Here is a 27,756-nt window from a genome sequence, read left to right as displayed (position 1 = left end):
TTACTACCCTGAGACAAGGCTGAATATAGCCCACGAAGATCTCCTCCACCGCCCGAGGGGGCGCAAACCCGAACAGGAATATCATGTCAGTGACTCAACCCACTCAAGTGACGCACCCTTCCTAAGGATGGCATGGAGGAGCTAGTGACTCAGACCTGTGCCTCAGCCCCCTTAATAGGGTCAGAAGCAGAGAATCCCAGTGGAGAGAGGGGAGCCTGCTAGGCAGAGACAGCAGGGGCGGTTTGTCGCTAAAGTGTCTTGCCATTCACCTTCGCACCCCTGGGCCAGACTACACTCAATCATAGGACCTACTGAAGAGATGACGGACTCTGCGTCTCTCACATGGATAGGCAGACCATTCCATTCAAATTGATTGTATAGGAGAAAGCCCTGCCTCCAGCTGTTTGCTTAGAAATTCTAGGGACAGTAAGGAGCCTGTGTCTTGTGACCGTAGAGTACATGTAGGTATGTACAGCAGGACCAAATCGGAGAGCTAGGTAGGAGCAAGTCCATGTAAAACCTTAAAATCAGCCCTAGCCTTAACAGGAAGCCAGTGTAGAGAGGCTAGCCCTGGAGTAATACCATACATTTTTGGGGTTCTAGTCAAATTTCTAGCAGCTGTGTTTAGCACTAACTGAAGTGTATTTAGTGCTTTATCCGGGTAGCCAGAGAGTAGAGCATGACATGGTGTGTTGTAACACATGGGTGTGAGGCTTATGAGACAAATTGAAGCTAAACTGAAACATTCATCCTGAGGTGTTCTGAAACATGACAGGTGTGTTGTAACACCAGTTAATCAAGTATGTGTTATATATTTTTTTAGGGCAATGGTCAGTAAAATATCAAGAATACAAAGGTGAACTTGATTCATATTGAAAGGTTGAATAAATTGCGCAACGCAGCCTGTCATTCAGACCAGTTTTTTTTTAAAGATTCACTGACCCATTGAGTGCATGCTATCATCATCATGCCTATCTGACTGACATCAATAGACATATGGCTCTGGCTATTTCACCCTATAGGCAAGAGAGAGGAAGCTAGAGCAGTCATTGTAGATGATCATAGTGGATGATGGGTAACAAGCAAAGCATTGTACAGATGTAGGATCTTATTTAGAGCCAGTTTTCTACAGCAGGAAAATAATCCTGCAGTAACAGGAAATGTAAATGATTATGTGGATTATAATTAATGGAGATTTTGTGTAGGGGTTGATACATTTTTTGTTAGGGTAAATCAAGTCTGACATTTTAAAGTGTAAATAACTAACTTTAGAAGCCTTTTTAAAACTTGAATACAGTACAAGTTTGCATTTCCTGTTGTGCAGGAAAATTCTCAAGAACAAAAGACTGATCAAATTAAGATCCTAGATCTGTGGTCTGAATCAATGCCATTAGTTACCTGCTATTTTATTGAGTTTCTTCATGGCTTCAAAAGTCAGTGTGTCACCCCATGTTATCCCTGCAGGAAGCCAACATAGCAATTTGGTGAACAAATCTCATCTATTAAGTAAGTGGGGCTATGTTCCTCCTCCTCTGTCTCACACAATAGGCAAGACTGTAGTGGTCCGTTGTGTTAGGTGAGTGAGTCACTAGACTGTTACTTGCTTCTTGGAAAGGCTCCTTCTGGTAGGACTGAAATAAACCCATAATTTCTCACTCACTCACTTTAGTACACACACACACGCACGACCTCAATCATACACACAGGCAGGCAGGCAGGCACACACACACACACACACTTCCAATTTAGTGCCCGGATTGACAATTATCATTATGTTCCCATGTAATTTTGCCTTTACAGATACTTAATTAGTCTTCACGGTTAATGTACTGTTTTATATAAATCCCTATACAGTCTAAAAGCATCCCTATACCATTGTGGTGTGGCGTGGCACAGACCCCACTGTCTGTCTCTAGTCATGTTGTTAAGCCATGCTGCTTTTACTGTAGCTATAATGTCAGCTCATTAGGTAATCATGATGGACATGACCGGTCATACAAGGATAATACAGACATGGTCCAACCATCCTAACCCTAACCATCCATTCAGTAGCTTTACAGCCAGTCAATTAGTCATAAAGATTACCATTGGTCTGTTGATTGGGAAGTGAAGGTAGGCGATGTGAATATTAGCTGCAGCCATCTGTTTCTGTACATTTCCATACTGCCTGGTATTCCTGTAGTTGTTTTTGGCCACATACATTTGTTTTATACATGTTGATGATGCTGCTGTACCACAAGAGGTTGGTGGCACCTGAATTGGGAAGGACGGGCTCATAGTAACGTCTGGAACGGAATTAATGGAATTCCGTTCCAGCCATTCACTCCATTCCAGCCTTTATTATGAGCCGTCCTCCCCTCACCAGCCTCCTGTGTGTTGTACAGATAATGCAGTTCTGATATGACTGAATGGAACCCCTGGACTGACACTGCCATGTCTCCATAAGGAAGCCTCCGTGATGCAAGCAGATGCACTTCACTAATCAGTAGACATAAATAATTGAATGTATAGTATTCATACAATATTGTGCGACAGCGGATTTTCGCCACTGGGATGAGACGCCCTCTTCTCGCACATCCTGGATGTGCAGGGGTGATATTTTCAACAAGACAGACACAGGCAGGCCAGGCACTTGAGCCTCAGGGGTTGCTGTCCTCATCCTCTCTCTATGACTGAACGAGAGACTCAGCCAATCTGTGCATGGTGACGCACCGCAAGGCTGGATCTAGACGCGCTTCATCATCATATTTAACACACCCACTCTCGATCTCACACTGGACAGACAGTGGTTCTCTTTTTCCTCGCGCAAAAGCCACATATTCGAGAGAGAAAGCGAATCGGCACCTGTCCGAATTATTTATTTGATTTGTCTCGTTTTGGTTGTTTTGTTTTGCCTGTCGTTATTCCGGATTTGTTGTGTGATCATTGACATATATTTCATCCTGGGTCGCTTACTGTGCAGTAGGCTATAGGTGAACTAATTCACTTAGCCTACACTTTTTTTTTTTTTTTTACCTGCGGCGCTTTTCAACGTTGGTTCACCGTTTATCGTGGCAAAGGAGGAATCTCAAATAGTCTTATTTTTTTCATAATATTTTGACATTGGTGAATAGCGCTCTCTGCGCTTTTCCTATCCTGGACTGGACCAATGCGTTGCCCGTGCCCAGCGGATCCACGATAGCCTCGTTTCTCACACCGCAGAGTTCACGCTCAACGGCCGGACCGATGTGCGCTAGCAGACCCCGCGAACACACACCTCTGATGGATCATTTATCTACTGTTTTTGAGCTTTTTTTCGGGCCCCTTGCACTTTCTTTATACCTTATGTTGTGTATAAAGCCTTGAGGTCGGACTCGGAGCTATAGAGCAGGAAGCAGTTGAGATAATGCCGGTTGCCCAACTTGACCGTTGGTCTGAACCGAATCGACCTGTTTTACCTGGGCGCATGCGGAGAATCCTCTCGTTCTGAATCACAAAAGGAGCCTTCTTTGTGGTTGGGAATACAAAAGTTGAACACTGACAACTTTAGTCTACTCAAGACGGCTATAAGTGAACATGGTTTCGTGTTCAACGTGTATTTAATTAAATTGGCATCCAGCGTAATAAACATAATCAGTGATGTAGTGAGTCTGTTCATATGCGTGCTCATCATTTGCAGTAAATACTCACAACAGCTCAAACAGGGGACTATGAAGATGCTACTCTTCCGTAAATTCCGAGTTTTGATTCTCATGGTGTTTCTAATCGCCTGCTCGATGCACATCTTGATAGACTTGTTACCAAAGCTGGAGAGGCGCAGCAACATCGGCTGCTCCTGCTCGCACACGCCGAGCGAGGACCCTCAGAACTGGGCTAAAAACCGAGCCAGGTCGGGAGTGGAGTCGGGCTGGCCTAACAAACACACTCTGAGAATCCTCCAGGACTTCAGCAATGAACCAAACTCTAACATCTCTTCCCATTCTCCGGAGAAGATCCCCAAAGCGGGGGACAAAACGGAAGCCTTTATACGGCCTGAACATTATGCGCAAAATGGTGACAAAAATAGACGGTTTATACAGGACACTGTGCTCAACAAAAACGTACCTGTCAAAGGTTCAAGGTTGCGGGCGCTGTTTGACCACCCATTATTTAAGAGAGCCTTACCATCTCTGACCGACGAGGACACATTGTTCAACGTCAACACAGACATCAGATTTGACACCAAAGGCGCCACAGAGAATCAGGAATGGTAACCTATATTTTTATAAATATTTATAGACTATCACCACAATCTGAAAGTGATTATTATCCTCCTCAAATTCAACATAATTCATTAACATAAATTAAACAAACAATACACCTAAGATATGATATGTTAATTACAATTTTAAACGTGTTAATATATGAATACATGTGTTATTACACAAAGGGTTATAGGCTACGGAACCATATTATCAAATGTCCCTCTTGCAAATTCAAATCCCTTAGTAAAACATGTCACCTCAACACACGAAACGCTAACACAGCTGAAGCACTAAAAAGGAGGGTGATTCAGGGGTTACACAAAATGCATAATCATGTCATCCTCCCTGTTGTAATAACACCGATCACCTCCTCCTCCCTCTAACCCCCCCCCCCCCCCCCAGGCATGCTGAGCGGAATGTGGAGCAGTACTCTCCGACAGGAGGGGAGCTGATGGTTGACTCCTACCCCAACTGGCTCCGCTTCCACATAGGGATTAATCGATATGAGCTCTACTCCAGACACAACTCAGTCATCGATGCCCTCCTCAGGGACTTGGTCTCACAGAGAATCACCAGCGTTGGTAAGTCAGAGGAGAGAAGGTAGCTTCTCTATAGCCTGGTCCCAGATCTGTTTTTGCTTCGTTCAGCCAACTCTCATGCCATAGAAGTTGAGAAACTAGCCTGGTTCCAGATCTGTTAGTGGTTTGTTTAGCCAACTCCTCTGACTATCATTGACACAGATAACTTGGCGAAGGCACATACAGATGGGACCAGGCTAGTGTCTCCTCTGTATGGCACAACAACAGTAGTCAGAGGAGTTGGCTAAACGAAACACAGAAACAGATCTGCGACCAGGTTCTCTCTCCAAATCCATGCAGGATGGATGCAGCTTGGTCTGGCAGTATGGCCAGCTACATGCTGCTCCCTCCAGCCCATGTAATTACACAGCTGTATGACTACTGAGAGGCCAGGATGTCAATACCAATTGAGACTACAGAAGCCAGCAGTTGGTAGTTTGGGTTTTTCTTTATATAGCATGCCTAGCTACAGTCACATATACTTCACTCATTCACAGAAAGAATACAATTCAAAGAATCAATGGATATTATATACTGTATATTTATAATGTATGACAAATTCCATTTTCTAGTTGATAAGTGACATATTTGGTCATGTGTAACTCACACTAGGACACGTAGAACATAGAGCCTAAAGCCTTTGGGTCTGTTACATCAGGGCATCTTCCCTATAGAGTGGGTATGACAACAGTCTAGAGACTGAAACGTTGACATTTTCCTCTTGAACGGTTCACCCTCTTCTCGCCTTTGCACAGCCCATGTCAAAATATCTTTTACATGAAACAATATTTTCTCAAAGCTATTATGGTATTTTTCAAAGACTTTGTGCCTCTTTTTTGGGGCCTGTTTGTTTTACGGCCAAGAAATTGACTTGGAGTTTGTCCCTTTTTGGATGTGAGGATTCCATCTTCTGTCCTCTGAACAGCTGTCTCTGGAGTCCCTGTAGAATGGCTTATTATGTTCTAGGTTCTAGAGCGAGAGAGCGAGAGAGAGGGAAGAAAGAACAGAGAGAGAGAGAATGAGGGAAGAAAGAAGAGCGCGAGAGAGAACAGAGAGAATGGAAAGAACAGAGAGAAAACAGACAGCGATGTGAATGCACTCTCTGTCCTTCACCTCCCAGTCTCCTTCCTGATCAAACAAACACTGTGACATCATCTGTCACTCACTCTGAGTACACAGTCACACAGTCTGAACTGAATCAGTGGGAGAGGTTGACCATCCTCTGGAGAGGGAAATCCATTGCGTAATTGATTATATAATCTCTGATGATTTCCGTGTACTCTACAATGTCATCCAGTTTGAATGATTCTGCCATACTGTGTAATTGCTGTCAATGATGATTTGAGTTGTTTGTCTTTGTGTATCTCCAACAGCCATGAAGTCTGGAGGCACCCAACTAAAACTCATCATGACGTTCCAGAACTATGGACAGGCTCTGTTCAAACCTATGAAGTAAGTAGACTGCTTTATAACAGCCAGAAATGCTTCTCATGGTGATGTATTGTATAGGTTCAATAGGCTATTCGTACAGTGCCTCCGGGGGACAATATAGATGAATAAAGGTTAAATGAAAACTACATTTATTTTATTTAACCTTATTTGTATCCAGGTTGGCCATATTGTAATGATAATATACTTCCTCTGAGAGACTTGGTCCTTTAGTCCTAATCCTTTTCATCATTGTTATAGCTAGCTGGGATTTAAATGTAATTACTTTTGTTATCGTAATTGGTTAATCATATTCACCCTCCCGTGGTGTGTGGCCTCAGTGTCAGTGTGGAGAGCTGGGTTAAGCCTGTGGATGATCCCAGGGGGGAGAAGGAGGAGGAGGAATAGGAGGAGGGAAGGGGGAGAAAGTGGAGGAGGAATAGGAACAGGGAAGGGGGGAGAAGGAGAAGGAGGAGGGAAGGAGGAGGAGTGAAGGGTGGAGAAGGAGGAATAGGAGGGAAGGGGGGAGAAAGGGGGAATAGGAACAGGGAAGGGGAAGAAGGAGGAGGAGGAGGGAAGGGGGAAGAAGGAGGAGGAGGAGTGAAGGGGGAGAAGGAGGAAAAGGAACAGGGAAAGGGGGAGAAGCTATTCATAGGCTGTCATTACAAACTCCTTCAGTCTACTCATATTAAGTCAAGCGAGACTCACCTCAAATCAGGAGAGAAGCATACTGACATTTTAAACCAGGTGGTTTGAGCCCTGAATGCTAATTGACTGAAATCTGTGGTATATCTGACCGCATGCAATGGGTATGACAAAAAAGTGCTTTTTACTGCTCTAATTACATTGGTAACAAGTTCATTATAGCAATAAGGCACCTCTGGGGGTGTTTGTTGTATATGGCCAATATAGCACATCTAAGGACTGTTCTTAGGCACACAATGCAACATGGAGTGCCTGGATACAGCCCTTATACCATATACCACACCCCCTCATGCATTGTTGCTGAAATATGCAATCAAAATCCATCCAGAGTTCCTCTCTGCGGTACACTAATATTGAATTTGAACAGAAACACGAAATTACGTTTTTTTTAAAAGTCAAAACCTGTGGTGATGTGTTTGGGATTTAAATCTATTTGTTGTTTGAGGCTGTCAACTCATGTCTGATATTATCTATCCCCTTGGTTTCTCATCTAGAGACAGGAGGGGCAGGAGGAATATGAGGCTTATTTTCACTCCCCCGTCTTGATACATTTCATTTAACAAAGCATGGCCATCAGAACTGTCTTGACGGCAAAGTTAGACCCCAACCTCTATCCAGCTGGACTGGCAGACATATCCTCTGCACTATTCCCTAGACAACATAGTGAACCGACACACACACACTTACATTTGAGACATTTAGCAGACACTCTTATTCAGAGGAATCAGTGTTAACTGCCTTGTTCATGGGCACATCGTCAGATTTTTTAACATTGTCGGTTCGGGGATTCAAACCAGCAAACTTTCGGTTACTGTCCCAACGCTCTTAACCGCTAGGTTACCTGCCGCCACACACACACACACACACGCATACACATGCTCGCAAACACTTGCGCACTCACACACACACACCGCTCCATAACACCCCACCAACTCTCTCTCCTCAATCTGTTTGCGTGTTGCCACATGGTGCATCAGAGACAGAGGCTGCAACATCAAAGGCTTCACGTCAGCTTCTACTCTGAACACAAATGCAAATGCATAAACATTTGAGAGAGAGGAGCAGAGCGTCTGGGTACCAATCTGGCGACGGACTCCTTCTACCAGTAAACTGGGTTCGGAATAGAATGGCACCGAGCAGGTGCAGATCAGAGCAGGAATCCAGTAGTGCTGCTCTGTATCAATCCTATGGCGCTCTCTCTCTCTCTCTCTCTCTCTCTCTCTCTCTCTCTCTCTCTCTCTCTCGTCTCTCTCTCTGTCTCTCTCTATCTGTCTCTCTGTCTCTCTCTATCAGTCGCTCTGTCTCTCTCTCTCTTCTCTCTCTCTCACTCTCTCTCAATTCAATTCAATTCAATAGACTTTATTGACATGGCAAGTTAAATTACTTGTCAAAGTATACGGTACCAGTTAAAAGTTTAGATACACCTACTCATTCAAGGGTTTTTCTTTATTTTTACTATTTTCTACATTGTACAATAATAATGAAGACATCTAAACTATGATATAACGCATATGAAATCATGCAGTAATACAAAAAGTAACCACCCTTTGCCTTGATGACAGCTTTGCACACTCTTGGTATTCTCTCAACCAGCTTCACCTGTAATGCTTTTTCAACAGTCTTGAAGGAGTTCCCACATATGCTGAGCACTTGTTGGCTGCTTTTCCTTCACTCTGCTGTCCAACTCATCCCAAATCATCTCAATTGGGTTGAGGTCGGGTGATTGTGGAGGCCAGGTCATGTGATGCAGCACTCCATCACTTCTTCTTGGTCAAATAGCCCTTACACAGCCTGGAGATCATCCGGAACCAGCCTTAAACCAAAAATCTCAAATTTGGACTCATCAGACCAAAGCACAGATTTCCACCGGTCTAATGACTATTGCTCATGTTTCTTGGCCCAAGCAAGTCTCTGCTTCTTATTGGTGTCCTTTAGTAGTGGTTTCTTTGCAGCAATTCGACCATGAAGGCCTGATTCACACAGTCTCCTCTGAACAGTTGATGTTGAGATGTGTCTGTTACTTGAACGCTGTGAAGCATTTATTTGGCCTGCAATTTCTGAGGCTGGTAACTATAATGAACTTATTCTCTGCAGCAGAGGTAACTCTGGGTATTCCTTTCCTGTGGCAGTCCTCGTGTGAGCCAGTTTCATCATAGCTTTTGATGGTTTTTGCAACTGCACTTGAAGAAACTTTCAAAGTTCTTAAGATTTTCCAGAATGACTGACCTTCATGTCTTAAAGTAATGATGGAATGTCATTTCTCTTTCTTTATTTGAGCTGTTCTTGCCATAATATGGACTTAGTCTTTTACCAAATAGAGCTATCTTCTTTATACCACCCCTACCATGTCACAACACAACCGGTTGGCTCAAACGTATTAAGAAGGAAAGAAATTCCATAAATTAACTTTTAACAACCCACACCTGCATTCCAGGAGACTACCTCATGAAGCTGGTTGAGAGAATGCCAAGTGTGTGCAAAGCTGTCATCAAGGCAAAGGGTGTTTACTTTGACACATCGCAAATATAAAGTATTTTTGATTTGTGTAACACTTTTTTGCTTACTAAATGATTCCATGTGTTATTTGATAGTTATGATGTCTTCTCTATTATTTTACAATGTAGAAAATAGGAAAAATAAAGAAAATCCCTTGAAGGAGTAGGTGAGTTCAAACTTTTGACTGGTACTGTACAAATAACCAAATAGTGAGACCAACAGCAATAATAATAGTAGTAGTGGAAATGGGATTACCATTAACAGAAACTACAACAACAATATTAATGAGAATAACAATATATAAAAGCAATAGTAGTAGACCAGTCTCAACCAGTCAGTAGAAATAGACCAGTCTCAACCAGTCAGTAGTAATAGACCAGTCTCAACCAGTCAGTAGTAATAGACCAGTCTCAACCAGTCAGTAGTAGTAGACCAGTCTTAACCAGTCAGTAATAATAGACCAGTCTTAACCAGTCAGTAGTAATAGACCAGTCTTAACCAGTCAGTAGTAATAGACCAGTCTTAACCAGTCAGTAGTAATAAACCAGTCTTAACCAGTCAGTAGTAATAGACCAGTCTCAACCAGTCAGTAGTAGTAGACCAGTCTCAACCAGTCAGTAGTAGTAGACCAGTTTTAACCAGTCAGTAGTAATAGACCAGTCTCAACCAGTCAGTAGTAGTAGACCAGTCTCAACCAGTCAGTAGTAGTAGACCAGTCTCAACCAGTCAGTAGTAGTAGACCAGTCTTAACCAGTCAGTAGTAATAGACCAGTCTCAACCAGTCAGTAGTAGTAGACCAGTCTTAACCAGTCAGTAGTAGTAGACCAGTCTTAACCAGTCAGTAGTAGTAGACCAGTCTCAACCAGTCAGTAGTAGTAGACCAGTCTCAACCAGTCAGTAGTAGTAGACCAGTCTTAACCAGTTAGTAGTAATAGACCAGTCTCAACCAGTCAGTAGTAGTAGACCAGTCTTAACCAGTCAGTAGTAGTAGACCAGTCTTAACCAGTCAGTAGTAGTAGACCAGTCTCAACCAGTCAGTAGTAGTAGACCAGTCTCAACCAGTCAGTAGTAGTAGACGAGTCTCAACCAGTCAGTAGTAGTAGACCAGTCTCAACCAGTCAGTAGTAGTAGACCAGTCTCAACCAGTCAGTAGTAGTAGACCAGTCTCAACAAGTCAGTAGTAATAGACAAGTCTCAACCAGTCAGTAGTAGTAGACCAGTCTCAACCAGTCAGTAGTAATAGACCAGTCTCAACCAGTCAGTAGTAGTAGACCAGTCTTAACCAGTCAGTAATAGTAGACCAGTCTCAACCAGTCAGTAGTAGTAGACCAGTCTCAACCAGTCAGTAGTAGTAGAACAGTCTCAACCAGTCAGTAGTAGTAGACCAGTCTTAACCAGTCAGTAGTAATAGACCAGTCTCAACCAGTCAGTAGTAGTAGACCAGTCTTAACCAGTCAGTAGTAGTAGACCAGTCTTAACCAGTCAGTAGTAGTAGACCAGTCTCAACCAGTCAGTAGTAGTAGACCAGTCTCAACCAGTCAGTAGTAGTAGACGAGTCTCAACCAGTCAGTAGTAGTAGACCAGTCTCAACCAGTCAGTAGTAGTAGACCAGTCTCAACCAATCAGTAGTAGTAGACCAGTCTCAACAACTCAGTCGTAATAGACCAGTCTCAACCAGTCAGTAGTAGTAGACCAGTCTCAACCAGTCAGTAGTAGTAGACCAGTCTTAACCAGTCAGTAGTAATAGACCAGTCTCAACCAGTCAGTAGTAGTAGACCAGTCTTAACCAGTCAGTAGTAATAGACCAGTCTCAACCAGTCAGTAGTAGTAGACCAGTCTTAACCAGTCAGTAGTAATAGACCAGTCTCAACCAGTCATTTGTAGTAGACCAGTCTCAACCAGTCAGTAGTAATAGACCAGTCTTAACCAGTCAGTAGTAATAGACCAGTCTTAACCAGTCAGTAGTAATAGACCAGTCTCAACCAGTCAGTAGTAATAGACCAGTCTCAACTAGTCAGTAGTAGTAGACCAGTCTTAACCAGTCAGTAGTAATAGACCAGTCTTAACCAGTCAGTAGTAATAGACCAGTCTCAACCAGTCAGTAGTAGTAGACCAGTCTTAACCAGTCAGTAATAATAGACCAGTCTTAACCAATCAGTAGTAATAGACCAATCTTAACCAGTCAGTAGTAATAGACCAGTCTTAACCAGTCAGTAGTAGTAGACCAGTCTCAACCAGTGAGTAGTAAAAGACCAGTCTCAACCAGTCAGTAGTAGTATACCAGTCTCAACCAGTCAGTAGTAATAGACCAGTCTTAACCAGTCATTAGTAGTAGACCAGTCTCAACCAGTCAGTTGTAATAGACCAGTCTCAACTAGACAGTTGTAGTAGACCAGTCTCAACTAGTCAGTAGTAGTAGACCAGTCTTAACCAGTCAGTAGTAATAGACCAGTCTTAACCAGTCAGTAGTAATTGACCAGTCTCAACCAGTCAGTAGTAATAGACCAGTCTCAACTAGTCAGTAGTAGTAGACCAGTCTTAACCAGTCAGTAGTAATAGACCAGTCTTAACCAGTCAGTAGTAATAGACCAGTCTCAACCAGTCAGTAGTAGTAGACCAGTCTTAACCAGTCAGTAATAATAGACCAGTCTTAACCAGTCAGTAGTAATAGACCAGTCTTAACCAGTCAGTTGTAATAGACCAGTCTTAACCAGTCAGTAGTAATAAACCAGTCTTAACCAGTCAGTAGTAATAGACCAGTCTCAACCAGTCAGTAGTAGTAGACCAGTCTCAACCAGTCAGTAGTAGTAGACCAGTCTTAACCAGTCAGTAGTAATGGACCAGTCTCAACCAGTCAGTAGTAGTAGACCAGTCTTAACCAGTCAGTAGTAATAGACCAGTCTCAACCAGTCAGTAGTAATAGACCAGTCTCAACCAGTCAGTAGTAATAGACCAGTCTCAACCAGTCAGTAGTAGTATACCAGTCTCAACCAGTCAGTAGTAATAGACCAGTCTTAACCAGTCATACGTAGTAGACCAGTCTCAACCAGTCAGTAGTAATAGACCAGTCTCAACTAGACAGTTGTAGTAGACCAGTCTTAACCAGTCAGTAGTAGTATACCAGTCTCAACCAGTCAGTAGTAATAGACCAGTCTCAACTAGTCAGTAGTAGTAGACCAGTCTTAACCAGTCAGTAATAATAGACCAGTCTTAACCAGTCAGTAGTAATAGACCAGTCTCAACCAGTCAGTAGTAATAGACCAGTCTCAACCAGTCAGTAGTAATAGACCAGTCTCAACCAGTCAGTAGTAGTATACCAGTCTCAACCAGTCAGTAGTAATAGACCAGTCTTAACCAGTCAGTAGTAATTGACCAGTCTCAACCAGTCAGTAGTAATAGACCAGTCTCAACTAGTCAGTAGTAGTAGACCAGTCTTAACCAGTCAGTAGTAATAGACCAGTCTTAACCAGTCAGTAGTAATAGACCAGTCTCAACCAGTCAGTAGTAGTAGACCAGTCTTAACCAGTCAGTAATAATAGACCAGTCTTAACCAGTCAGTAGTAATAGACCAGTCTTAACCAGTCAGTTGTAATAGACCAGTCTTAACCAGTCAGTAGTAATAAACCAGTCTTAACCAATCAGTAGTAATAGACCAGTCTCAACCAGTCAGTAGTAGTAGACCAGTCTCAACCAGTCAGTAGTAGTAGACCAGTCTTAACCAGTCAGTAGTAATGGACCAGTCTCAACCAGTCAGTAGTAGTAGACCAGTCTTAACCAGTCAGTAGTAATAGACCAGTCTCAACCAGTCAGTAGTAATAGACCAGTCTCAACCAGTCAGTAGTAATAGACCAGTCTCAACCAGTCAGTAGTAGTAGACCAGTCTCAACCAGTCAGTAGTAATAGACCAGTCTCAACCAGTCAGTAGTAATAGACCAGTCTCAACCAGTCAGTAGTAGTAGACCAGTCTCAACCAGTCAGTAGTAGTAGACCAGTCTCAACCAGTCAGTAGTAGTAGACCAGTCTTAACCAGTCAGTAGTAATAGACCAGTCTCAACCAGTCAGTAGTAGTAGACCAGTCTTAACCAGTCAGTAGTAGTATACCAGTCTCAACCAGTCAGTAGTAGTAGACCAGTCTCAACCAGTCAGTAGTAGTAGACCAGTCTTAACCAGTCAGTAATAATAGACCAGTCTTAACCAGTCAGTAGTAATAGACCAGTCTTAACCAGTCAGTTGTAATAGACCAGTCTTAACCAGTCAGTAGTAATAAACCAGTCTTAACCAGTCAGTAGTAATAGACCAGTCTCAACCAGTCAGTAGTAGTAGACCAGTCTCAACCAGTCAGTAGTAGTAGACCAGTCTTAACCAGTCAGTAGTAATGGACCAGTCTCAACCAGTCAGTAGTAGTAGACCAGTCTTAACCAGTCAGTAGTAATAGACCAGTCTCAACCAGTCAGTAGTAGTAGACCAGTCTCAACCAGTCAGTAGTAATAGACCAGTCTCAACCAGTCAGTAGTAATAGACCAGTCTCAACCAGTCAGTAGTAGTAGACCAGTCTCAACCAGTTAGTAGTAGTAGACCAGTCTCAACCAGTCAGTAGTAGTAGACCAGTCTTAACCAGTCAGTAGTAATAGACCAGTCTCAACCAGTCAGTAGTAGTAGACCAGTCTTAACCAGTCAGTAGTAGTATACCAGTCTCAACCAGTCAGTAGTAGTAGACCAGTCTCAACCAGTCAGTAGTAGTATACCAGTCTCAACCAGTCAGTAGTAGTAGACCAGTCTCAACCAGTCAGTAGTAGTATACCGGTCTCAACCAGTCAGTAGTAGTAGACCAGTCTCAACCAGTCAGTAATAATGGACCAGTCTCAACCAGTCAGTAATAATAGACCAGTCTTAACTAGTCAGTAGTAATAGACCAGTCTCAACCAGTCAGTAGTAGTAGACCAGTCTCAACCAGTCAGTAGTAGTAGACCAGTCTCAACCAGTCAGTAGTAGTAGACCAGTCTCAACCAGTCAGTAGTAGTAGACCAGTCTTAACCAGTCAGTAGTAATAGACCAGTCTCAACCAGTCTGTAGTAGTAGACCAGTCTTAACCAGTCAGTAGTAATAGACCAGTCTCAACCAGTCATTAGTAGTAGACCAGTCTCAACCAGTCAGTAGTAGTAGACCAGTCTTAACCAGTCAGTAATAGTAGACCAGTCTCAACCAGTCAGTAGTAATAGACCAGTCTCAACCAGTCAGTAGTAGTAGACCAGTCTTAACCAGTCAGTAATAGTAGACCAGTCTAAACCAGTCAGTAGTAATAGACCAGTCTCAACCAGTCAGTAGTAGTATACCAGTCTCAACCAGTCAGTAATAGTAGACCAGTCTCAACCAGTCAGTAATAACAGACCAGTCTCAACCAGTCAGTAACAATAGACCAGTCTTAACCAGTCAGTAGTAGTAGACCAGTCTTAACCAGTCAGTAGCAGTAGACCAGTCTTAACCAGTCAGTAGTAATAGACCAGTCTCAACCAGTCAGTAGTAATAGACCAGTCTCAACCAGTCAGTAGTAGTAGACCAGTCTCAACCAGTCAGTAGTAGTAGACCAGTCTCAACCAGTCAGTAGTAATAGACCAGTCTCAACCAGTCAGTAGTAGTATACCAGTCTCAACCAGTCAGTAGTAATAGACCAGTCTCAACCAGTCAGTAGTAGTAGACCAGTCTCAACCAGTCAGTAGTAATAGACCAGTCTCAACCAGTCAGTAGTAGTAGACCAGTCTCAACCAGTCAGTAGTAGTAGACCAGTCTCAACCAGTCAGTAATAATAGACCAGTCTCAACCAGTCAGTAGTAGTAGACCAGTCTCAACCAGTCAGTAGTAATAGACCAGTCTCAACCAGTCAGTAGTATTAGACCAGTCTCAACCAGTCGGTAGTAGTAGACCAGTCTCAACAAGTCAGTAGTAGTAGACCAGTCTTAACCAGTCAGTAGTAATAGACCAGTCTCAACCAGTCATTAGTACTAGACCAGTCTCAACCAGTCAGTAGTAATAGACCAGTCTCAACCAGTCAGTAGTAGTAGACCAGTCTCAACCAGTCAGTAGTAGTAGACCAGTCTTAACCAGTCAGTAGTAATAGACCAGTCTTAACCAGTCAGTAGTAATTGACCAGTCTCAACCAGTCAGTAATAACAGACCAGTCTCAACCAGTCAGTAACAATAGACCAGTCTTAACCAGTCAGTAGTAGTAGACCAGTCTTAACCAGTCAGTAGCAGTAGACCAGTCTTAACCAGTCAGTAGTAATAGACCAGTCTCAACTAGTCAGTAGTAATAGACCAGTCTCAACCAGTCAGTAGTAGTAGACCAGTCTCAACCAGTCAGTAGTAGTAGACCAGTCTCAACCAGTCAGTAGTAATAGACCAGTCTCAACCAGTCAGTAGTAGTATACCAGTCTCAACCAGTCAGTAGTAATAGACCAGTCTCAACCAGTCAGTAGTAGTAGACCAGTCTCAACCAGTCAGTAGTAATAGACCAGTCTCAACCAGTCAGTAGTAGTAGACCAGTCTCAACCAGTCAGTAGTAGTAGACCAGTCTCAACCAGTCAGTAGTAATAGACCAGTCTCAACCAGTCAGTAGTAGTAGACCAGTCTCAACCAGTCAGTAATAATAGACCAGTCTCAACCAGTCAGTAGTAGTAGACCAGTCTCAACCAGTCAGTAGTAATAGACCAGTCTCAACCAGTCAGTAGTAGTAGACCAGTCTTAACCAGTCAGTAATAATAGACCAGTCTTAACCAGTCAGTAGTAATAGACCAGTCTTAACCAGTCAGTAGTAATAGACCAGTCTTAACCAGTCAGTAGTAATAAACCAGTCTTAACCAGTCAGTAGTAATAGACCAGTCTCAACCAGTCAGTAGTAGTAGACCAGTCTCAACCAGTGAGTAGTAAAAGACCAGTCTCAACCAGTCAGTAGTAGTATACCAGTCTCAACCAGTCAGTAGTAATAGACCAGTCTTAACCAGTCATTAGTAGTAGACCAGTCTCAACCAGTCAGTAGTAATAGACCAGTCTCAACTAGAAAGTTGTAGTAGACCAGTCTTAACCAGTCAGTAGTAGTAGACCAGTCTCAACCAGTCAGTAGTAATAGACCAGTCTCAACTAGTCAGTAGTAGTAGACCAGTCTTAACCAGTCAGTAGTAATAGACCAGTCTTAACCAGTCAGTAGTAATTGACCAGTCTCAACCAGTCAGTAGTAATAGACCAGTCTCAGCTAGTCAGTAGTAGTAGACCAGTCTTAACCAGTCAGTAGTAATAGACCAGCCTTAACCAGTCAGTAGTAATAGACCAGGCTGAACCAGTCAGTAGTAGTAGACCAGTCTTAACCAGTCAGTTATAATAGACCAGTCTTAACCAGTCAGTAGTAATGGACCAGTCTCAACCAGTCAGTAGTAGTAGACCAGTCTTAACCAGTCAGTAGTAATAGACCAGTCTCAACCAGTCAGTAGTAATAGACCAGTCTCAACCAGTCAGTAGTAATAGACCAGTCTCAACCAGTCAGTAGTAGTAGACCAGTCTCAACCAGTCAGTAGTAATAGACCAGTCTCAACCAGTCAGTAGTCGAAGACCAGTCTCAACCAGTCAGTAGTAGTAGACCAGTCTCAACCAGTCAGTAGTAGTAGACCAGTCTTAACCAGTCAGTAGTAATAGACCAGTCTCAACCAGTCAGTAGTAGTAGACCAGTCTTAACCAGTCAGTAGTAGTATACCAGTCTCAACCAGTCAGTAGTAGTAGACCAGTCTCAACCAGTCAGTAGTAGTATACCGGTCTCAACCAGTCAGTAGTAGTAGACCAGTCTCAACCAGTCAGTAATAATGGACCAGTCTCAACCAGTCAGTAATAATAGACCAGTCTTAACTAGTCAGTAGTAATAGACCAGTCTCAACCAGTCAGTAGTAGTAGACCAGTCTCAACCAGTCAGTAGTAGTAGACCAGTCTCAACCAGTCAGTAGTAGTAGACCAGTCTCAACCAGTCAGTAATAATAGACCAGTCTCAACCAGTCAGTAGTAGTAGACCAGTCTCAACCAGTCAGTAGTAATAGACCAGTCTCAACCAGTCAGTAGTATTAGACCAGTCTCAACCAGTCAGTAGTAGTAGACCAGTCTCAACCAGTCAGTAGTAGTAGACCAGTCTTAACCAGTCAGTAGTAATAGACCAGTCTCAACCAGTCATTAGTAGTAGACCAGTCTCAACCAGTCAGTAGTAGTAGACCAGTCTTAACCGGTCAGTAATAGTAGACCAGTCTCAACCAGTCAGTAGTAATAGACCAGTCTCAACCAGTCAGTAGTAGTAGACCAGTCTTAACCAGTCAGTAATAGTAGACCAGTCTAAACCAGTCAGTAGTAATAGACCAGTCTCAACCAGTCACTAGTAGTAGACCAGTCTCAACCAGTCAGTAATAACAGACCAGTCTCAACCAGTCAGTAACAATAGACCAGTCTTAACCAGTCAGTAGTAGTAGACCAGTCTTAACCAGTCAGTAGCAGTAGACCAGTCTTAACCAGTCAGTAGTAATAGACCAGTCTCAACCAGTCAGTAGTAATAGACCAGTGTCAACCAGTCAGTAGTAGTAGACCAGTCTCAACCAGTCAGTAGTAGTAGACCAGTCTCAACCAGTCAGTAGTAATAGACCAGTCTCAACCAGTCAGTAGTAGTATACCAGTCTCAACCAGTCAGTAGTAATAGACCAGTCTCAACCAGTCAGTAGTAGTAGACCAGTCTCAACCAGTCAGTAGTAATAGACCAGTCTCAACCAGTCAGTAGTAGTAGACCAGTCTCAACCAGTCAGTAGTAGTAGACCAGTCTCAACCAGTCAGTAATAATAGACCAGTCTCAACCAGTCAGTAGTAGTAGACCAGTCTCAACCAGTCAGTAGTAATAGACCAGTCTCAACCAGTCAGTAGTATTAGACCAGTCTCAACCAGTCGGTAGTAGTAGACCAGTCTCAACAAGTCAGTAGTAGTAGACCAGTCTTAACCAGTCAGTAATAATAGACCAGTCTCAACCAGTCATTAGTACTAGACCAGTCTCAACCAGTCAGTAGTAATAGACCAGTCTCAACCAGTCAGTAGTAGTAGACCAGTCTCAACCAGTCAGTAGTAGTAGACCAGTCTTAACCAGTCAGTAGTAATAGACCAGTCTTAACCAGTCAGTAGTAATTGACCAGTCTCAACCAGTCAGTAATAACAGACCAGTCTCAACCAGTCAGTAACAATAGACCAGTCTTAACCAGTCAGTAGTAGTAGACCAGTCTTAACCAGTCAGTAGCAGTAGACCAGTCTTAACCAGTCAGTAGTAATAGACCAGTCTCAACCAGTCAGTAGTAATAGACCAGTCTCAACCAGTCAGTAGTAGTAGACCAGTCTCAACCAGTCAGTAGTAGTAGACCAGTCTCAACCAGTCAGTAGTAATAGACCAGTCTCAACCAGTCAGTAGTAGTATACCAGTCTCAACCAGTCAGTAGTAATAGACCAGTCTCAAAAAGTCAGTAGTAGTAGACCAGTCTCAACCAGTCAGTAGTAATAGACCAGTCTCAACCAGTCAGTAGTAGTAGACCAGTCTCAACCAGTCAGTAGTAGTAGACCAGTCTCAACCAGTCAGTAGTAATAGACCAGTCACAACCAGTCAGTAGTAGTAGACCAGTCTCAACCAGTCAGTAATAATAGACCAGTCTCAACCAGTCAGTAGTAGTAGACCAGTCTCAACCAGTCAGTAGTAATAGACCAGTCTCAACCAGTCAGTAGTAGTAGACCAGTCTTAACCAGTCAGTAATAATAGACCAGTCTTAACCAGTCAGTAGTAATAGACCAGTCTTAACCAGTCAGTAGTAATAGACCAGTCTTAACCAGTCAGTAGTAATAAACCAGTCTTAACCAGTCAGTAGTAATAGACCAGTCTCAACCAGTCAGTAGTAGTAGACCAGTCTCAACCAGTGAGTAGTAAAAGACCAGTCTCAACCAGTCAGTAGTAGTATACCAGTCTCAACCAGTCAGTAGTAATAGACCAGTCTTAACCAGTCATTAGTAGTAGACCAGTCTCAACCAGTCAGTAGTAATAGACCAGTCTCAACTAGAAAGTTGTAGTAGACCAGTCTTAACCAGTCAGTAGTAGTAGACCAGTCTCAACCAGTCAGTAGTAATAGACCAGTCTCAACTAGTCAGTAGTAGTAGACCAGTCTTAACCAGTCAGTAGTAATAGACCAGTCTTAACCAGTCAGTAGTAATTGACCAGTCTCAACCAGTCAGTAGTAATAGACCAGTCTCAGCTAGTCAGTAGTAGTAGACCAGTCTTAACCAGTCAGTAGTAATAGACCAGTCTTAACCAGTCAGTAGTAATAGACCAGGCTGAACCAGTCAGTAGTAGTAGACCAGTCTTAACCAGTCAGTAATAATAGACCCGTCTTAACCAGTCAGTAGTAATGGACCAGTCTCAACCAGTCATTAGTAGTAGACCAGTCTTAACCAGTCAGTAGTAATAGACCAGTCTCAACCAGTCAGTAGTAATAGACCAGTCTCAACCAGTCAGTAGTAATAGACCAGTCTCAACCAGTCAGTAGTAGTAGACCAGTCTCAACCAGTCAGTAGTAATAGACCAGTCTCAACCAGTCAGTAGTAATAGACCAGTCTCAACCAGTCAGTAGTAATAGACCAGTCTCAACCAGTCAGTAGTCGAAGACCAGTCTCAACCAGTCAGTAGTAATAGACCAGTCTCAACCAGTCAGTAGTAGTAGACCAGTCTCAACCAGTCAGTAGTAGTAGACCAGTCTCAACCAGTCAGTAGTAGTAGACCAGTCTCAACCAGTCAGTAATAATAGACCAGTCTCAACCAGTCAGTAGTAGTAGACCAGTCTCAACCAGTCAGTAGTAATAGACCAGTCTCAACCAGTCAGTAGTATTAGACCAGTCTCAACCAGTCAGTAGTAGTAGACCAGTCTCAACCAGTCAGTAGTAGTAGACCAGTCTTAACCAGTCAGTAGTAATAGACCAGTCTCAACCAGTCATTAGTAGTAGACCAGTCTCAACCAGTCAGTAGTAATAGACCAGTCTCAACCAGTCAGTAGTAGTAGACCAGTCTCAACCAGTCAGTAGTCGTAGACCAGTCTCAACCAGTCAGTAGTAATAGTAGACCAGTCTCAACCAGTCAGTAGTAGTAGATCAGTCTCAACCAGTCAGTAGTAATAGACCAGTCTCAACCAGACAGTAGTAATAGACCAGTCTCAACCAGTCAGTAGTAATAGACCAGTCTTAACCATTCAGTAGTAGTAGACCAGTCTTAACCAGTCAGTAGTAATAGACCAGTCTCAACCAGTCAGTAGTAATAGACCAGTCTCAACCAGTCAGTAGTAATAGACCAGTCTCAACCAGTCAGTAGTAATAGACCAGTCTCAACCAGTCAGTAGTAGTAGACCAGTCGTAACCAGTCAGTAATAGTAGACCAGTCTCAACCAGTCAGTAGTAATAGACCAGTCTCAACCAGTCAGTAGTAGTATACCAGTCTCAACCAGTCAGTAGTAGTAGACCAGTCTCAACCAGTCAGTAATAATGGACCAGTCTCAACCAGTCAGTAATAATAGACCAGTCTTAACTAGTCAGTAGTAATAGACCAGTCTCAACCAGTCAGTAGTATTAGACCAGTCTTAACCAGTCAGTAGTAATAGACCAGTCTCAACCAGTCATTAGTAGTAGACCAGTCTCAACCAGTCAGTAGTAGTAGACCAGTCTTAACCAGTCAGTAATAGTAGACCTGTCTCAACCAGTCAGTAGTAATAGACCAGTCTCAACCAGTCAGTAGTAGTAGACCAGTCTTAACCAGTCAGTAATAGTAGACCAGTCTAAACCAGTCAGTAGTAATAGACCAGTCTCAACCAGTCAGTAGTAGTATACCAGTCTCAACCAGTCAGTAGTAGTAGACCAGTCTCAACCAGTCAGTAATAATAGACCAGTCTCAACCAATCAGTAACAATAGACCAGTCTTAACCAGTCAGTAGTAGTAGACCAGTCTTAACCAGTCAGTAGTAGTAGACCAGTCTTAACCAGTCAGTAGTAATCGACCAGTCTCAACCAGTCAGTAGTAGTAGACCAGTCTCAACCAGTCAGTAGTAGTAGACCAGTCTCAACCAGTCAGTAGTAGTAGACCAGTCTCAACCAGTCAGTAGTTATAGACCAGTCTCAACCAGTCAGTAGTAGTATACCAGTCTCAACCAGTCAGTAGTAATTACCAGTCTCAACCAGTCAGTAGTAGTAGACCAGTCTCAACCAGTCAGTAGTAGTAGACCAGTCTCAACCAGTCAGTAATAATAGACCAGTCTCAACCAGTCAGTAGTAGTAGACCAGTCTCAACCAGTCAGTAGTAATAGACCAGTCTCAACCAGTCAGTAGTATTAGACCAGTCTCAACCAGTCAGTAGTAGTAGACCAGTCTCAACCAGTCAGTAGTAGTAGACCAGTCTTAACCAGTCAGTAGTAATAGACCAGTCTCAACCAGTCATTAGTAGTAGACCAGTCTCAACCAGTCAGTAGTAATAGACCAGTCTCAACCAGTCAGTAGTAGTAGACCAGTCTCAACCAGTCAGTAGTAGTAGACCAGTCTCAACCAGTCAGTAATAGTAGACCTGTCTCAACCAGTCAGTAGTAGTAGATCAGTCTCAACCAGTCAGTAGTAATAGACCCGTCTCAACCAGACAGTAGTAATAGACCAGTCTCAAACAGTCAGTAGTAATAGACCAGTCTTAACCAGTCAGTAGTAGTAGACCAGTCTTAACCAGTCAGTAGTAATAGACCAGTGTCAACCAGTCAGTAGTAATAGACCAGTCTCAACCAGTCAGTAGTAGTAGACCAGTCTCAACCAGTCAGTAGTAATAGACCAGTCTTAACCAGTCAGTAGTAGTAGACCAGTTTCAACCAGTCAGTAGTAATAGAACGGTCTCAACCAGTCAGTAGTTGTAGACCAGTCTTAACCAGTCAGTAATAGTAGACCAGTCTCAACCAGTCAGTAGTAGTAGACCAGTCTCAACCAGTCAGTAGTAGTAGACCAGTCTTAACCAGTCAGTAGTAGTAGACCAGTCTTAACCAGTCAGTAGTAATAGACCAGTCTCAACCAGTCAGTAGTAATAGACCAGTGTCAACCAGTCAGTAGTAATAGACCAGTCTCAACCAGTCAGTAGTAGTAGACCAGTCTCAACCAGTCAGTAGTAATAGACCAGTCTTAACCAGTCAGTAGTAGTAGACCAGTTTCAACCAGTCAGTAGTAATAGAACGGTCTCAACCAGTCAGTAGTTGTAGACCAGTCTTAACCAGTCAGTAATAGTAGACCAGTCTCAACCAGTCAATAGTAGTAGACCAGTCTCAACCAGTCAGTAGTAGTAGACCAGTCTTAACCAGTCAGTAGTAGTAGACCAGTCTTAACCAGTCAGTAGTAATAGACCAGTCTCAACCAGTCAGTAGTAATAGACCAGTCTCAACCAGTCAGTAGTAGTAGACCTTCTTAACCAGTCAGTAGTAATAAACCAGTCTCAACCAGTCATTAGTGGTAGACCAGTCTCAACCAGTCAGTCGTAGTAGACCATTCTCAACCAGTCAGTAGTAGTAGACCAGTCTTAACCAGTCTGTAGTAATAGACCAGTCTCAACCAGTCATTAGTAGTAGACCAGTCTCAACCTGTCAGTAGTAGTAGACCAGTCTTAACCAGTCAGTAATAGTAGACCAGTCTCAACCAGTCAGTAGTAATAGACCAGTCTCAACCAGTCAGTAGTAGTAGACCAGTCTTAACCAGTCAGTAATAGTAGACCAGTCTCAACCAGTCAGTAGTAATAGACCAGTCTCAACCAGTCAGTAGTAGTATACCAGTCTCAACCAGTCAGTAGTAGTAGACCAGTCTCAACCAGTCAGTAATAATAGACCAGTCTCAACCAGTCAGTAATAATAGACCAGTCTTAACTAGTCAGTAGTAATAGACCAGTCTCAACCAGTCAGTAGTAGTAGACCAGTCTTAACCAGTCAGTAGTAGTAGACCAGTCTCAACCAGTCAGTAGTAATAGACCAGTCTTAACCAGTCAGTAGTATTAGACCAGTCTCAACCAGTCAGTAGTAGTAGACCAGTCTCAACCAGTCAATAGTAGTAGACCAGTCTTAACCAGTCAGTAGTAATAGACCAGTCTCAACCAGTCATTAGTAGTAGACCAGTCTCAACCAGTCAGTAGTAATAGACCAGTCTCAACCAGTCAGTAGTAGTAGACCAGTCTCAACCAGTCAGTAGTAGTAGACCAGTCTCAACCAGTCAGTAATAGTAGACCTGTCTCAACCAGTCAGTAGTAGTAGATCAGTCTCAACCAGTCAGTAGTAATAGACCAGTCTCAACCAGACAGTAGTAATAGACCAGTCTCAACCAGTCAGTAGTAATAGACCAGTCTTAACCAGTCAGTAGTAGTAGACCAGTCTTAACCAGTCAGTAGTAATAGACCAGTGTCAACCAGTCAGTAGTAATAGACCAGTCTCAACCAGTCAGTAGTAATAGACCAGTCTCAACCAGTCAGTAGTAGTAGACCAGTCTCAACCAGTCAGTAGTAGTAGACCAGTCTCAACCAGTCAGTAGTAATAGACCAGTCTTAACCAGTCAGTAGTAGTAGACCAGTCTCAACCAGTCAGTAGTAATAGAACGGTCTCAACCAGTCAGTAGTTGTAGACCAGTCTTAACCAGTCAGTAATAGTAGACCAGTCTCAACCAGTCAGTAGTAGTAGACCAGTCTCAACCAGTCAGTAGTAGTAGACCAGTCTTAACCAGTCAGTAGTAGTAGACCAGTCTTAACCAGTCAGTAGTAATAGACCAGTCTCAACCAGTCAGTAGTAATAGACCAGTCTCAACCAGTCAGTAGTAGTAGACCTGTCTTAACCAGTCAGTAGTAATAAACCAGTCTCAACCAGTCATTAGTGGTAGACCAGTCTCAACCAGTCAGTCGTAGTAGACCATTCTCAACCAGTCAGTAGTAGTAGACCAGTCTCAACCAGTCAGTAGTAGTAGACCAGTCTTAACCAGTCAGTAGTAATAGACCAGTCTCAACCAGTCATTAGTAGTAGACCAGTCTCAACCTGTCAGTAGTAGTAGACCAGTCTTAACCAGTCAGTAATAGTAGACCAGTCTCAACCAGTCAGTAGTAATAGACCAGTCTCAACCAGTCAGTAGTAGTAGACCAGTCTTAACCAGTCAGTAATAGTAGACCAGTCTCAACCAGTCAGTAGTAATAGACCAGTCTCAACCAGTCAGTAGTAGTATACCAGTCTCAACCAGTCAGTAGTAGTAGACCAGTCTCAACCAGTCAGTAATAATAGACCAGTCTCAACCAGTCAGTAATAATAGACCAGTCTTAACTAGTCAGTAGTAATAGACCAGTCTCAACCAGTCAGTAGTGGTAGACCAGTCTTAACCAGTCAGTAGTAATAGACCAGTCTCAACCAGTCATTAGTAGTAGACCAGTCTCAACTAGTCAGTAGTAATAGACCAGTCTTAACCAGTCAGTAGTAGTAGACCAGTCTCAACCAGTCAGTAGTAATAGAACGGTCTCAACCAGTCAGTAGTTGTAGACCAGTCTTAATCAGTCAGTAATAGTAGACCAGTCTCAACCAGTCAGTAGTAGTAGACCAGTCTCAACCAGTCTGTAGTAGTAGACCAGTCTTAACCAGTCAGTAGTAGTAGACCAGTCTTAACCAGTCAGTAGTAATAGACCAGTCTCAACCAGTCAGTAGTAGTAGACCTGTCTTAACCAGTCAGTAGTAATAAACCAGTCTCAACCAGTCATTAGTGGTAGACCAGTCTCAACCAGTCAGTCGTAGTAGACCATTCTCAACCAGTCAGTAGTAGTAGACCAGTCTCAACCAGTCAGTAGTAGTAGACCAGTCTTAACCAGTCAGTAGTAATAGACCAGTCTCAACCAGTCATTAGTAGTAGACCAGTCTCAACCTGTCAGTAGTAGTAGAACAGTCTTAACCAGTCAGTAATAGTAGACCAGTCTCAACCAATCAGTAGTAATAGACCAGTCTCAACCAGTCAGTAGTAGTAGACCAGTCTTAACCAGTCAGTAATAGTAGACCATTCTCAACCAGTCAGTAGTAATAGACCAGTCTCAACCAGTCAGTAGTAGTATTCCAGTCTCAACCAGTCAGTAGTAGTAGACCAGTCTCAACCAGTCAGTAATAATAGACCAGTCTCAACCAGTCAGTAATAATAGACCAGTCTTAACTAGTCAGTAGTAATAGACCAGTCTCAACCAGTCAGTAGTATTAGACCAGTCTTAACCAGTCAGTAGTAATAGACCAGTCTCAACCAGTCATTAGTAGTAGACCAGTCTTAACCAGTCAGTAGTAGTTGACCAGTCTTAACCAGTCAGTAATAGTAGACCAGTCTCAAGCAGTCAGTAGTAATAGACCGGTCTCAACCAGTCAGTAGTAGTAGACCAGTCTCAACCAGTCAGTAGTAGTAGACCAGTCTTAACCAGTCAGTAATAGTAGACCAGTCTCAACCAGTCACTAGTAATAGACCAGTCTCAACCAGTCCGTAGTAGTAGACCAGTCTCAACCAGTCAGTAGTAATAGACCAGTCTCAACCAGTCAGTAGTAGTAGACCAGTCTCAACCAGTCAGTAGTAGTAGACCAGTCTCAACCAGTCAGTAATAATATACCAGTCTCAACCAGTCAGTAATAATAGACCAGTCTTAACCAGTCAGTAGTAGTAGACCAGTCTCAACCAGTCAGTAGTAGTAGACCAGTCTTAACCAGTCAGTAGTAATAGACCAGTCTCAACCAGTCAGTAGTAATAGACCAGTCTCAACCAGTCAGTAGTACTAGACCAGTCTCAACCAGTCAGTAGTAGTACACCAGTCTCAACCAGTCAGTAGTAATAGACCAGTCTCAACCAGTCAGTAGTAGTATACCAGTCTCAACCAGTCAGTAGTAATAGACCAGTCGCAACCAGTCAGTAGTAGTAGACCAGTCTCAACCAGTCAGTAGTAGTAGACCAGTCTCAATCAATCAGTAGTAATAGACCAGTCTCAACCAGTCAGTAGTAGTAGACCAGTCTCAACCAGTCAGTAGTAGTAGACCAGTCTCAACCAGTCAGTAGTACTAGACCAGTCTCAACCAGTCAGTAGTAGTAGACCAGTCTCAACCAGTCAGTAGTAATAGACCAGTCTCAACCAGTCAGTAGTAGTATACCAGTCTCAACCAGTCAGTAGTAATAGACCAGTCTCAACCAGTCAGTAGTAGTAGACCAGTCTCAACCAGTCAGTAGTAGTAGACCAGTCTCAACCAGTCAGTAGTAATAGACCAGTCTCAACCAGTCAGTAGTAGTAGACCAGTCTCAACCAGTCAGTAGTAGTAGACCTGTCTCAACCAGTCAGTAATAATAGACCAGTCTCAACCAGTCAGTAATAATATACCAGTCTTAACCAGTCAGTAGTAGTAGACCAGTCTTAACCAGTCAGTAGTAGTAGACCAGTCTCAACCAGTCAGTAGTAATGGACCAGTCTCAACCAGTCAGTAGTAGTATACCAGTCTCAACCAGTCAGTAGTAATAGACCAGTCTCAACCAGTCAGTAGTATTAGACCAGTCTCAACCAGTCAGTAGTAATAGACCAGTCTCAACCAGTCAGTAGTAGTAGACCAGTCTCAACCAGTCAGTAGTAAAAGACCAGTCTCAACCAGTCAGTAGTAGTAGACCAGTCTCAACCAGTCAGTAGTAGTAGACCAGTCTTAACCAGTCAGTAGTAATAGACCAGTCTCTCTCTCTCTGTCTCCTGAGATTATTGCATCCAGAAAGTCTTATGTTTTGCGAAAAGTTATTTGGAGCATGTCAGGTCAGTCAGCTCCCTCAAAGCCCCACTCAGACAACAGTAAGTCTGATGATTCACCCCTTAACATCGGCCTTGTCATGATGTGCGCCTTACAAATGATCTCTACAACCTATTTAGTTGCACAATGAGGTAGAGCCACCCACGGTACAGTCTAGTCTAGTGTCTTAGTGGGTTAGCCTGGAATCCTAACTGATAAGCTCCATTTCACCATGATTCCAGTCTTTGTTTGGGTAAAGAGCACTAGGTTGGGCGTAAACACTGCCTCTGTAACGATCATTATTCTGACAGCCAGTCTAGCTGTCTGTCTGTCAGTCTCTCATTCTCATCTGTTTGTGGGTGTGGAGGAGACGTGATCGTCATATGTACATCCAAATTAGACCCTGAGTACACAGACATTGTTAGTTAGCTCATGAGATCAAATGGGAGGCAGGGTTGGGTATTGATATAATGATGG

The 27,756-nt window shown here is 43.1% G+C and overlaps 1 protein-coding gene across 1 annotated transcript in view; it reads left to right on the top strand.

The window, feature by feature from the left end:
• The first annotated feature begins 2,768 nt into the window (after positions 1-2,768).
• LOC106609787 (extracellular serine/threonine protein kinase FAM20C) overlaps positions 2,769-27,756 on the top strand; it is a 115,475-nt gene continuing 90,487 nt past the window's right edge. Inside the window, exons 1-3 of the mRNA XM_014208805.3 lie at positions 2,769-4,228; positions 4,626-4,804; positions 6,175-6,253. Of these exons, the coding sequence (XP_014064280.1) occupies positions 3,690-4,228; positions 4,626-4,804; positions 6,175-6,253 (797 nt within the window). The 5' untranslated portion in view covers positions 2,769-3,689. The remainder of the gene's footprint in view (positions 4,229-4,625; positions 4,805-6,174; positions 6,254-27,756) is intronic.

This window comes from Salmo salar, chromosome 01, assembly GCF_965601325.2.
Source record: "Salmo salar chromosome 01, fSalSal1, whole genome shotgun sequence".
NCBI classification, from domain to species: Eukaryota; Metazoa; Chordata; class Actinopteri; order Salmoniformes; family Salmonidae; genus Salmo; species Salmo salar.
This window is presented reverse-complemented; position numbering and strand designations above follow the sequence as displayed.